The 13,753-nt window shown below is 38.5% G+C and overlaps 2 protein-coding genes across 2 annotated transcripts; both read right to left on the reverse strand.

Annotated features, from left to right (window-relative positions):
* Positions 1 to 739: 739 nt before the first annotated feature.
* On the reverse strand, positions 740 to 6,932 carry cdk21 (cyclin-dependent kinase 21). Its single transcript, XM_067571444.1, has 8 exons — positions 6,776 to 6,932; positions 6,253 to 6,515; positions 4,492 to 4,624; positions 3,213 to 3,380; positions 2,869 to 2,978; positions 2,668 to 2,718; positions 1,740 to 1,872; positions 740 to 1,581 (listed from the first exon to the last, which is right to left on the reverse strand). Exons 2-8 carry the CDS (start codon positions 6,480 to 6,482, stop codon positions 1,504 to 1,506), a joined length of 903 nt encoding a protein of 300 aa, XP_067427545.1. The 5' UTR covers positions 6,483 to 6,515; positions 6,776 to 6,932; the 3' UTR covers positions 740 to 1,503.
* Positions 6,933 to 7,616: 684 nt separating this feature from the next.
* Positions 7,617 to 12,934, reverse strand: retsat.2 (retinol saturase, tandem duplicate 2). Its single transcript, XM_067571440.1, has 11 exons — positions 12,711 to 12,934; positions 11,505 to 11,687; positions 11,039 to 11,280; positions 10,277 to 10,478; positions 9,986 to 10,183; positions 9,775 to 9,894; positions 9,388 to 9,526; positions 9,014 to 9,123; positions 8,645 to 8,814; positions 8,372 to 8,531; positions 7,617 to 8,275 (listed from the first exon to the last, which is right to left on the reverse strand). The coding sequence occupies exons 1-11, from the start codon at positions 12,868 to 12,870 to the stop codon at positions 8,127 to 8,129; spliced, it is 1,833 nt and encodes a 610-aa protein (XP_067427541.1). The 5' UTR covers positions 12,871 to 12,934; the 3' UTR covers positions 7,617 to 8,126.
* Positions 12,935 to 13,753: the final 819 nt, after the last annotated feature.

A 13,753-nucleotide genomic window follows, 5' to 3' on the forward strand; every position in this document is an offset into this window, starting at 1 on the left:
TCTTAAATAAAGTCAAAGTGTCACAAACTAATTGACAGGCTGGGAGAACTGGTTGGTTTCTGGCCATATAATGAAGCAGCTGAGCAGTGGGTTATACAGGCATGTGCCATTAGAGTAATTATTCATTTAAATTATGCATTTTTTAAAAAAAAGGAAAATTAAGGACAATAAAAAACTGCAATTAATAATTCTGTCTTTAAACGGTGCATTGATATTAACAAAATTATTTTTGCTTAATTCATTTTAAGAGGGATTTTAAACCTGCTATTCTGTATCATAATCCATCTCAGATTCAACATTTCCCATATCTCACATCTCACATTGACATACCTTAAAACTGTCTGCACCTCTAAAGATGTGTGGAAAATGTTTTTGTAATTTGGGTGAACTGGCCCTTTAAGTGGGAAGTAATCAAATTATCTCTCTGTTCCAGTTGACTGAAGTTAAATTTGAGGGTCCTGAGACATTTACAAGGTGAGGAACTTTTATCCAACTGGTCCTCCCCTCTTGGTGTGAGAAATATTTCAGCACTGCCATCGTCTGTTCAGACTGTGATATTACAAGGAAAGGGATCTCTATTAAGGGCTCAGTTCACACAAACACAACACCAGAAAACATTAAACAGAAGTAAACAGCAGATGTCTCTCTTCAAACTTACTGGTTTTCAGTCATCGAGCCAAAAACAACAAATATTTCATAAATGAATCATTGAGGAAAAGTGTTACTGATGGCGGAGACATTTGAGAGACAATTATTTATAGAAATGCTTCTTGAATGAACAGTGAAACTCATGCATTGGTAGAAAAATATCTTGCACAATCTGTGTAAATACAAACATAAATACAGGTGTAACATAATCCAGCGATTACACCATAAATATCTTCACAAAAATAACAAAAAGAAAGCAGTGCATCTCCTCAGATGTATACAAGTGTAGAACAGAAAGGTCCTGGTTAAACAACATAAACCAACTCATCAACTGTAAGGTGCTCATAATAAGTGTTGTCAGCAGTTTACAGCCAAACAGCATCCGTATCTTCAATAGTAACACTAAACAACAACAAAATAGGATTGGCAACACCATATTTTTGTGGTAGCGGAAAATCTAAATCAAAGAATACAGTTTTTATAAAGGCAGGTTAAATTTAGAAATTAATACAACTAAGTAAATAAAACTGTTCCATTGCAAACCAAATACATATTTAGACATTTTATCAAAACATACACTCTCACCTAAAGCTAAAGATCTTTGTGCCATAAGAGTCATGTCCTACAAGTCAGGTATGATGTTCTTTTTATCGGTATAAAAGTTGTATTCCCTCAAACCTGACCACAGTCTCTCATGATGCTGATGAACTGACGTTAAAAGCTTTTCAAATGCTCTCAACAAAGCGTACGATTCACTTTATGGCACACGACTTGTTAGTAAGGCTGACTGCAGATTGTGGATGCTCCGACCAGTTTTTTTTTCTCCCCTCTCCGCTCGTCATTCGACTGACATCCTCAGCGCTTCATGAAGAAAGGATGAGCCAGGGCTTTTGCGGCTGAGATGCGATTGCTGGGTCTGAATGCCAAACATTGCTGCGGGTAAGAAAACGTAGCACTTTATGAATTATCTGGTGGAGAGTTTTGTTAAACTACTGAGTACTGCTACTGTAATCCTTCTTGATATGGATTCATTTAATTTAATCTATTTGGAAAAAAAGCAATTAATCATCTACGGTATAAAATCTGCTCACAGATAGTAGGTCGTTCTCATCTGGGCCCAGGTTGGGCAGCAGCTTGGTGCAGGGGCCTTTAGGTCCCCAGTTGACTGAGTAGGAGACGGGGCTGTCTTTGGGCCACTCCTCGTCACTGGGCAAACCAATAACCCTGACGAACATGAAGCAATGCTGAGCGGCAGCAACAACTATGTGTACTGTATGAAAAAGTAGTTCACTACCATTTTTGTTTATACATGTTTGTGAGTAAAGCGGCTTCAGTTTATCACATCTCTTCTCAGACTCAAAACTGCTGTTCACCAGACCAGGACTGTTTAACTCTTGATACCCCTCGAGTAAAGAACTGACGTCCAGCTCTTTCCACTATATAAACACCATTTCAGTATATCAAAGGACATTTAAACTTGAAAGGATCATCTCATTGGATTAATTTAATCTTTTGACCTTTGTAAAGGTGACTTTTGTGATTGCTTCTGATGTTTGTGTTTGTCTTATCTCTGTTCTATGTCTCCTGCTGTCCTCAGGTCTCTCTTGCAAAAGAGATCTTTATCTCACTGAAGCTACCTGATTAAATAAAAGTTTATAATAATACTGATAACCCACCAAGGCCAAAACATAAAAGCTAATCTGACATCAAATAGGTAAAGTAACCTGCTGGTCAACTGCCAGACGTTTTCAAACAGTGATATGAAGACTTTAAGTTTCAAGATTCTTTTTAATGTACATATTTACTTGTTTAGGGGAAAGATGTGTCTTGTAAATCATCTTTAAATTGCATTAAATTAGAGTATTTGATATCTCAATTTCCATGGCTGTTGAGCAACTATTGAATTCAGAAGTTGCCAGACCTAAAATCCCCGTCTGATTTTATAATTTAAGCAAATTGCAGTAAACAGGCAGATATTTATCTCAATTACAGATACACAGAAAGAAAAAAAATACTCACTCAAAGATTTTTTGCAGCTGCTGTACCTCTGTGTATCCCTGAAACAGTGGCCTGTGGAATACAAGAACAGGGCACAACCAATGTGATATGACAGCTATATCTCGACTTTGACGACTGTGTAGAATATTTTCATTATTCACGCTCCAGTGTCACACATCTCCTCTAGCTAGGGGGACCAGACACATACTCAGCTATCCTTACCTCAAAAGGAAGAGCTCAGCGAAGATGCAGCCGGCACTCCACATGTCCACCGAGGACATGTAAACCGAGTTCAGCAGCACCTCCGGAGCTCGATACCACAGCGTCACCACCTGCAAAAAGAGACGTATGAAGAGAAAATGTACAAAATAAAGACACACAGGCAGAGGTTGGACGGAGTGGCAAAAGAACATTTTTCACCTCAGGCCATCAGAAGAGCCAGAATACTGTGCCAAATATAGGAAAAAAAAAAACAGGCTCCACAGAGGCTCAAGAGGAAAATAGTGTACCAAATAGTTTACAACTGTGTTATAATTTGAAGCATGAGCATGTGTGGCCTCACTTACACCCGGAGTGAGAGCGATATTAAAGGTGTAGATGCGTGCCAGACCAAAGTCTGCAATCTTGATTTCACCGTGGCTGCTGACCAAGATGTTTTCTGGTTTTAGGTCACGATGCAGCACCATGTTTGTGTGCAAGAAGTCCAATCCCCGCAGCAACTGCAGCATCACATCCTGCACAGACAGAGAGCAGCACGGCAGCACTTACTATTCTGTCCAAATCCAGACACTGTTTCCTTCAGTGTCTGCATTTCCAAACTGAATAATGTGTTGACCAGGTGAAAAGGTGCTGAAAAATGAAGTAGTCTGTGTTGTTCTCTGTGTCTAAAAAAAATACATTGTGTATAGTCCCTTGTTCAACAATGCGTTCAGGGGATTTTCATCACTAAAGTCATTAAACATTACATAACCACAGTGTTATTTACCAGATGTTTACAATCAGGTTTTCATCAGAAAAATCCATATAAAAGCTGTTGCCGGGCAGTTTATTCTTGTTACTGTAGCTGTGCTAGGAGATTTTTTTAAATAATATAAAGGTCGTTAATGTCGCTTGCGTTCATTACGATAGCAAAATAGATGTATGGATATATTTAGGCTAATGTTGGCCTAGCAACTTGTTGCTGAGCATCTTTGTAGGTTGCATCCTTCCAAGAACAAGAGCCAATCATGCTGAGAAGTAATTACTGCTTGTGCAGTGGCAGACTCACAGTTTCCTGCTTTCTGTCAGGGAGTTGTTTTCCATAAGTGTAAAAATGAAAGATTTGGTTTCTGTGTTATGTGTTGATGCAGCTGACGGTTAGTCCAACTTTGTTACAGTTAAAGATTTACGGTTGTTGAGTGTAATTTAAAACATATTTAAACTAACTTTGTGGTGAGTAAGGAGCAGAGAAATATGGATGTTCACTAAGATTTATGGTCTATATATGGTTCACGTTTACCCAGATTAGAATAATCTAGGTAAACAAAACATCAATGAGGATTATTACTGATGCTCCACAGCGAACACAATCTGACTAACCAGTAATCCCAGATGAAAATTTAAAGCCCAAACAGGGTGTCAAGGTGTCCATTTTAAAACCTGCATCACCTTGCTACTAAGTCAAACAGAAGAAACACAAAACAAATTTTAAAAAGAACACTGGTAAATTAAATCCTTGTATTTCTTGTATGACTGTATACATTTAATGGTTGGTGTAAACTGTAGTAGGGTTTATTTCAGTGCTTTGTGACGACTCAAATACATACAATACATGATGTTATGCTACGATAAATTAGGAGTCCATACCTTAATACAGTCCTGGTTCAGTCCAGAAGCAGGAACCTTAGAGAGGTAGGTAGACAGATCCTGGTCAATGTATTCCAACACCAGAGTGAGGTCTAAACTCTGGCCCACTGGTACGGCAGATGCATCCAACAGCCTGGATAGTTCAATCAGCATGGGATAAGAAAACACACGCGCTAACAAACAAATATGTACAACCTTGTTATTTTTGTGACTGTTTTACTTATGCAATAATTCCTAAAATCAAAAAAGGACAGAAAATATACAGAAATAGAGAAGTAGAGAAATAACTGCCCCCATAACGACACCCATCCACCACCCCCGCCCCCACAAATCAAAAACCCAACTAGGATCTCACTGAAATCTGCAGAGAATAATTATATAATAATAATTATATACAGTATAATAAGAGATAATTATACAATTATAACAATAAAACTGCCAAGGTAGAATGGTCTCATGGTTTTTGCACCATGCATCCTTGCCACAGATCGCTCCAAACTGATGAAGAGATACAGAAAAGTGTTAACCCACTGGGTTTCCAATATAAAGTCATATTTTTTGACTGTAGTATCTGCTGCCAATAGGACAATATGTCTTTTCTAAGATGACATAAGCTGATGCAACATTTTGGGGCTGTAACTAACCACTTTTTTCATTATTGATTAATCATTTTGTCTAAAATGTCAGAAAACTGTAAAAAAAAAAAAAAAATTGACTGTTATAGTTATGTAGAGCTCACTGTGATGTCTTCAAATTTCTTGTTTTGCCTGATCAACAGTCCAGAGTCCAAAAATATTCAGATTACTATCATGCATGACAAAGAAAAGCATTAAATCATCACATTTAAGAAGCTGGGACCAGCTAATATTTGGGATCTTTGCTTACATTTTCGTTGCAGCTCTACATCATTTATCTGTCTGGTGTCACCTGGACTTTCCTCATGATTGTATTCTTCATATCAATGTATCTATAATTTGTCCTCCTGTTTTTCCATACTGTAATTTTGCTATGTTGGTCTATTCTGTGCACGCATAATCTATTGCATGTCTGTCTGTCCTGGAGGAGGGATCCCTTCCTCTGTTGCTCTTCCACAGGTTTCTTCCGTTTTTTTCCCTGTCAAAGGTTTTTTAGGGGGCGTTTTTCTGAGGATGTTTTATTGCTGTGCAGATTTTAAAGCCCCCTGAGGGTAAATCTGCAATTTGTGATATTGGGCTGCATAAATAAAAATTGACTTAACAGCAACAAATAAGGGTATAACCAAAAACAACACACCGTATTACAAACATGGTTTACCTCACAATGTTCCCAGTAGGGCTGCAACTAATGATTATTTTTTTCAATTAATCGATTAGTTGTTTGATCCATAACATGTCAGAAAATGGTGAAAAATGTGGCTCACTATTTCCCAAAGCTGACATCCTTAAATGTCTTGTTTTGTCCTGACCAACAGTCCACAAACCAGAGATATTCAAGTTTACTATCCTAGAAGACTAAAGAAACCAGAAAATATTCAAATTTGATAAGCTGAAGCTACTTTTTTGCCCTAAAAAAATGACTCAAAATGATATAAGGATCATGAAAATAGATGGAGATCAATTTAATAGTTGGGAACTAATTGATTAATTGACTAATTGTTGCAGCTCTAGATCTCAGTATGTGTGTATGTGGGTAAAACAGCTGACTGTGTTTCACCAGGTATTTTTTCAACGCATCTCTGTTAAATTTTGATGTATATGTAGAACATATAAGACACAAACTAACTTGATAATGTTGGGATGGTTGAAGTACTTCATCTTACGCAGCAGCGCCACCTCGCGGATCATGAAGGCAGGGATCCCGGTCTCTGACGTGTCTCCGCGGATGTTGAATTTCTTCACCGCCAGGAGACGCTGTTTCTCCCCGACCTCTCTGGCTTTATACACCTTACCATAGGAGCCTTCCCCTACTTCTGCCAGGAGCTCGTAGCACAGAGGTTTAGTGCTGTCATCCATGGTCCTCCAAAATTCAGGATAAATTAACCTGAGCTTCTCAGAGAAATGTCCACTTTTAGGGTGACATCAATTAGATAAGTGGTATTTACCAGCCGCCATCACTTTAGGTCAGAGAGGGAGCTAGCTAACAAGGTTTCCCCTAAATAAGTTGGGTTTTCAGGTTAGCTAGCCGGTAATTATCACCTGTTACAGAGTAAAGCCACAAACCACCTGTAATAAGATTGTTTTGATGCAATTAATAAGTGTTTATCTTACATCTTGCTACAGTTTGTGGTGTTTTTTTTTTACTTTACCTCAGACTGCTTACCGCATTTTTGCCTCCATGCCGTTGGCTGCGTGGAAATGTCGCAGCATTAACTGTAGCATCAAGAAAATTATGAGAAAATCACACCCCTTTTATTCGCCAACTAATCAGAAAGCTCCAAATGTACATTTTTGGTAAGCCCACTCCTTGTACACGTGTTCCCGCTGCTGTCAGTGTCACTGTCAAACACATGCTGCGTTCAGGTGCAATGAGGTCAGTGCACATAACCGATATAAATAAACAAATAAACAAATAATAAGAAAGTATGTGGTTTCCCAGCATTTACCTGAACCAAAAAGTAAATGTTTACGACTGGTAAGTTCAATTTGCGTTTACATGATAGTTATTACTAGCAAAGTGATTCTATTTAATAATATTGAGATTTAAAGGATAAACAAATAGATGATTGTTTATATTGGTGGTTGTTACTATCCTGACAACATGCTTTATCTCACTTGAGTTGCAGAAGTGTTTCAGACATTTAGGTGGTTGAAGAGAATTAGGGCTGAGCAATTTGCAAAAAGACCAAACATATTGCGATTATTTTGACAGATGTTGCGATATGGGTCACAGTTTTACTGGGAATGGTCATTTTTGCATTTCATTTTCAATGAAAAATATATAAAAATGATGATGATGTGATTTTTGCTGGGGCCTGCACCAAACAAGTATGTTCCCTTACTTCTGGAGAATATGATTTGTGGACACATATTGTGATTTCGATTATATTTCCATTGATTGTACAGCTCTAAAGAGAATAGGCAAGGTAGATGTCAACTGATGCAGGTAGATAATGAGCAAATATTGTGGTAAAACCAACATGGTAAACCAGAGACCAAACAGCAACCAATTTTTTGTTCGTATGTTTTAATATAAAAAGGAAGCAGCCTTTAAAACCTGTTACTACATTATCAGTAAACCAAACCCATAGCATAATTAGGCACAGACTTAGATGTTTGGGATAAAATGGCACACATGGTGAATGTGAATTTTTACAAAAGCATTTACATCAACAGTTGAGGTCATGTTAGTTTGGATAAGTACAGGTTGACTACTTAAACCTCAGCAGCCTCATTACTCAGACATGTAACATCCCACATCTTATGTTACCCCTATTTCACCAAACCTCAAGTAGGCAAACATGAATTAGTGTAGGTATGCATATTTCAAAATAGAGACAGTGTTGGTGTGTAAAATTAATCTTTCCACTTTGGCATTTTTAAATTTTTTTAGATGAGATGTGTGCATTAAACCACCACGAGGCGCTCTTTGTGCTGAGCCACTTAAAGCCTCCTAACACAGTGTTTTAAATATTATTGCATATTACTGTATGCATGCATCTACTCCCCTTTCAATTTGCTGTTAACAAATCTCATTTTCTTCGCCAAGGCGATGGCATCCAGATGGAGGTTGCGGTTGAGAATGACCGAGCCGCAGGTGAGGGCTCCGGCCAGGGCGCCAGCGAAGCCACATACAAACACATCCTGACCTGCAACACGAAAAAAACAAAAAACAAAATGTACTGAATGCAGGGGATACTTTAAAGTCTGGTCTGGAAATTTAGGCAATCTCAAGATGGACTGACCTGTCAGGTAGAGGTTCTTCAACGGAGTCTGAGGTCTCACTGTAGCGTTGAGTTCAGGGCTGAACCGGGCGACGCCGTGATCCGCTCCGTAGATCTCACCTTTGGGGGCTCCGATGTAGTGCGTGTTTGTGATGGGGGTTCCAGCGTCGATGTACTCAATCTACACAAACAGAGACACCTGAAAAGTTAGAACTATCGAGTTTCTAAAATATGGCCAGGGAGTTACTGACCACGTTTATTGGCCATGTTAGACAGCAGATTAAGAAACTTCACCTTGTCTCTGGTGATCTTGGGGAAAACATCCATGACCACATCCACAATAGAGTCAATGAAAATCTGTTTCAGCTCTTTGTAGTCAGGCCCTCTGTTTGTCACTTTGCCATCCTTCCAATCCTCGAACCACTCGTACTTGGCAAAACTGACCAGACTCAAGGTGGACTTGCCTACAGTTAGGAAAAAAAAAATAAGGAGACCATTGGAGCTGAACGACAAAAACCCACAAAAAAACAGGACACTTTGGTCTGGAGTCAGTAGCGTTGACTTTCTATACGGCAATTTACAACGAAACTCATGCATGAAATGAGTTTCACCATAAGAACAAAGGGAGGAGATACTGTTGTGCTGCATCTGATGTGTGAGTACCTGGTGATCTTTCCTGCCAGGTTGAATCCTTAGCTGATGGAGAAGCGACGAACAGGAGAGGCACACTTTTAGCAGACTCTTCCCTCTTTCCATTTATATAATTTTCCACTCTACAAAAGAAACACAGGTAATTTTGGTGAATTTTCAGACATACAAAACAGCTGAAACAGATGGAATACGGTCTTTAGTTAAACTACTTGAACCAAAAGGACTACATTTCTATAGCATGCAGATTAACCAAAATCTCAGCTTTCATGAGCAAAATAGTAACCCTAACCCTGAATGTTGGCACAAAAACAGATAAAAACTGACCTTATAAGCTAAACAGCCATTTTTATGTAACTTTATCAGTCAACAGATACAAGACAACATACAGCTCATCAAAATTGTTCTCGGTAAAGATCCAGTAGTTGTCTGCTTTCAGGCCCAGTTCCTCCTTTGTTCCATCCAGGCCCAGGAAGATACTCAGGCCACCTTCACCGTTCTTCATCAAGCTCAGCTGCTTCTGGATAGCTGCGAGGCGAGAGAGTCACATCATACGGTACAACTTTACTAACAGCTCACTGATAAAAAGCTACATGAAAACTAACTTCATAGTGTAAGTATAGGCATGTATAGTGTAAGACAACAAAAGCCATATAAAGCGGCCACTTTGGCTTTTTGGAAATTGTGATGGGAACTTTTCTACTATATTTTAATATTATAGACTTAGCATTTAATTGATAAGTAGTCATTAGTTGCACCAATAATTCCTTCCTAACCTGGCATGGCCTGGAGCTCTGTGGGCAGCAGCTTCTGGTAGGTGTTGAAGATGCCAGCGTTAGAGATGACCATAGGGGCTCGGATGTGTATTTCCTCTTGACCTTTCATAACACTCACACCTGAAACCATAAAAAACAAACAAAAGCAGTGAATCGTCATGTCTGCCAGTGCTGCGTGGTGTGACTGTGTATTAGAGGAAATCACACTCACCATAAGCTTCCTTGGCGTCATTGAACAAGATACGGTTGACCGGAGCACGAACTAGAACAGCACCCCCCGCCTTCTCGATAATGGGGATCATGTGGTAGGCAATTTCACTGGCTCCGCCTTTAGGGTACCAGGCCCCATTCAGGTAGTGAGTGACCAGCAAACTGTGCATGGCAAAACTGGAGTCTTTCGGCATGTTACCTGCAGATCAGAGAGGGAAACTATGAGCAGCTTAGTCAAGAGATAACGGCGAGCCTGATTACACCAACAGAACTGCAGCCTGATATGACCTACCGTAGGTGCCAAAGATGTAGGTGAAGACAGCCCTGAGGTCCTTGTTCTCTGTCAGTTCATTGACCACTTCTGTCAGGCTGCGTGGGGCGATTTTGAAGAAGAATGACAGATGTTTGACTAAGCCGGTGTAGACCAGGAACTTAGCCAAGGGGACGGGGCAGAGCTTCAGCACAGCGAGGAGCCAAATGCCTCGTCCGGCTTTCTGAAGACAAAACATGCAAGACACACAAACTGTGTAATCAAAGACTTGTGTGTAATGATTCCATAATAATGAAGTATGGTTTCAGTTGCACTAAATTGACTCCAAAAAGATAAAGAAAATGAAATTCTGTCATCTGTGTGCCAAAGCAAAAATATATCACAACTCAGTCTGGGTAAAATGATGCAATATCTAAACTTTTAAAGAGGCTTCGCCAGTTACTCTAACCTTTGACTTAATAACCCTTGAGCCTTTGAGAAATACCAGTGACAGCAACAACAGAAATATGCTTAATGAAGCCACGCTTGTGCTAAAGTGCAGCTCTGAACCAACAGTACATTGGGAGAAAAGGCATTTGCAGATTAAAATGAAGGTAAAGGTCAACAGAAGAAAATAAAGTGGCCAGATAATCACTTACCCTTAACTTCTTCCAGTAACTTGTGAGATACAATATAGGTTTTTTAAATGCTAATACAAGTCTATGTATTGAAGCTACAGATCATATTTTGACCTGACACTTTTTAAAGCACTGGATCATAGTCTGTAGTGAGAAATGATCTTACCTTGACCAGCCTCATGTACTCATCAATGGCCTTCTCCTCTCCAGGGAAGCACTTCTTCAGCTCATCGGGGAAACGGTTCCTGCCGCTGTAGATGGGGTACTGGCGGCGGTTTTCTGGCGGTCCCAGTACAACCTGGTCAAACGGATTTTCCAGAGGCTCCCACTGCAGCTGTCCATTGGTCATCTGGTCCAGCATGCAGCGGAACGGCTTGTGCTCCAACAGGTCACCGATGTAGTGGATTCCTGAGGGAGGAAAGGAGACAAAACATCAAGAAGGATGCAACAGGGTTTTATGTTAGACAAAGACTGTTTTTTTTGCTTTGATGTGGAAATATTCCCATCTCATACAGACATATTTGCATCATTTCTACTTGCCCAAACTCTTGTGTTAGGTACAGTGTGGTCATGAAATGAAGCCTTCATAGCATTTTATTAATTGAAAAATACAGAAAAGAGACTCTTCTCACCAACATCAAACTCAAAGCCCTTCTCAGTGAAGGTGTGGCAGCATCCTCCGGCCCGATCGTGCTGCTCCAGAACCAGGACTTTCTTTCCAACTTTGGCCAGAAGCACCGCAAGTCCAAGCCCACCAATCCCACTGCCGATGATGATGGCATCCAGGTTTTCAGGTACTTTACTTTCCAGAAAACCTGAGGAAGAGACAACAAAACATATTGCATGTTTGACACAACAGCAATAAATCTTTCAGTTGATTCCAGTTGGTTCTAGCTACTCAAATGTGAAAATTTGCTGCTTTTCTCCTTTTAAATGTGACTGTTAATTGAATAAATTTGGGTTTTTAGACTGTTGGTCATCCACAAATTAGACGACATAAGTGTGAGCTCTGGGAGCTTCTGATAAGCTTTTGTCACCTTTGATATTTAAGAAAAATTAGTCAAAAGAATCAATAAGAATCCTTTTTTGCATTTTTAGTTAACTTTACTAAAGAATTGCATTTTCTGCATAGTTTTAATTTTATTTGTTGTAATGACAGGTTTGGATGAAGAAGTGTATGAACTAATTTAGGGCTGCCTCTGACAATTATTTTCATATTAAAATCAATCTGTCAAATTATGTTTTTGATTTTTTGTTTTGCGTAAATCGATAAAATGTCAGAAAATTGTGAAAAATGTCCCTCACAATTTTATATTTACAGTGACATAAAACACTTCACATTTTTGCTTTATGAAACTATGTAAACAATTAAGCAATTATAAAAATTGTTGGTGATTAATTTTCTGTCAATTGATTACTTTTATTAATCTATTAATCTAACACTTTTTTCAGCTTTAAAATAAATCTGTTAAGACAGTCATTTATTTAGAGCTATAACCTCTTACTTTTAAGATTTGCTTCAAACAAGACATTTTATATTTCAGTTCGGTTAAAAATCATAGAAAAGTCTCCAACGATTTCCAGTAAAGGTTATGCAGTATTTCTGCACAGAACCAGTCATTCCTCTGCAGCCACACTCACAGTGAAACTTGACTACAGTCATTCCATTCTCCACATTATCTTAACAGTTAATCTAAAACTGAAACTGAAGGGAAAACCTACGTGTAAGTAAGAAAACTGCACACGATATAATTTGCATGACTTTAAATTCAGCTTTTGCGACTTAAGAAATGAAATTAAACATAAATTACGACCTCGGTCATTTCACTTTCACTCACCTTGTTTCAGCACTTTTTTCTTCTCTTTCATGTCGTGAACCATTTTTTTCAGCGGTTCACGGGTGTCCGTCTCAAACGGATTGGGCCCGGAGCTGCCGAAGACATATTTCAATATAAATATGACCAAAGCCACACAAATAATCGCCACACTGATCCACATGGTTACTGTGTGTATCGACCTAATGTCAACTGCTCCGTTCAGTGTGCTTTCACTTCCGCGTTAGGGCCCCTATAAAATACCGCCCAGCATAACTGACAGTTAATGATATCAGCCAATTAGAGACTTTCTTTAGGACGCGTCAAGAGATTTCGACCAATCAGCGTCAAGTTCAGTGTGAGAGCGACGCATCTTCTTGGAAAAAAAAAAAGAAAAGAGACGAAAATCACGCCCCTGCTGTGTTTCATAACAGAAAACAAAAGGTCTGTTTGACCTCACTGTCCATTGTAAAGAGTAAACAATTACATAACAACTATAAATCTAACATTACGACGATTACTGACGATTATTAAGATTATTAATATCTGAGGCCTTCAGAATAATCTTTTAATCAACTCTAAAAGCCTCTTTTAAAATCAAAGCCTTGTGTTCCTTATTTTTCTTAAACAATGCCATTTACATTTTTACAAATCTTACATGTCTAACGTTTTCTTTATTTGTTTATTTCACTCTTTTTAATATTATTCTTTTTAATATGTATTTCTGATCCATTTTTCTATACTTTTAATTGCCTGATTTTATTTAATCAAGTCCTGAACTGTTTTAATCTTGATAACAGATGTGAAGCACCTTGTAACCTTGTTTGGAAAAGTGCTGTATAGATAAATTTTTAGCTTTTAATTGCATTTGTTTCTTTTACCTTTTTACCTCATTATTTTCGTATTTTTGATTCATGTTGGGTGGCTGTGGTGGCATTTTAATTTCTCTTTGGGATCAAAAAAGTATTTATCTATCGATGGATTTTAGATTTTTTTAAAAATAGATCAATTTAAAAAACAAAATTACTACTAAAAGGTAGTAGTAGAAGTATACAAAACCAACAAAC

This window comes from Thunnus thynnus, chromosome 17 (assembly GCF_963924715.1).
Source record: "Thunnus thynnus chromosome 17, fThuThy2.1, whole genome shotgun sequence".
In the NCBI taxonomy this organism is placed as follows: domain Eukaryota; kingdom Metazoa; phylum Chordata; class Actinopteri; order Scombriformes; family Scombridae; genus Thunnus; species Thunnus thynnus.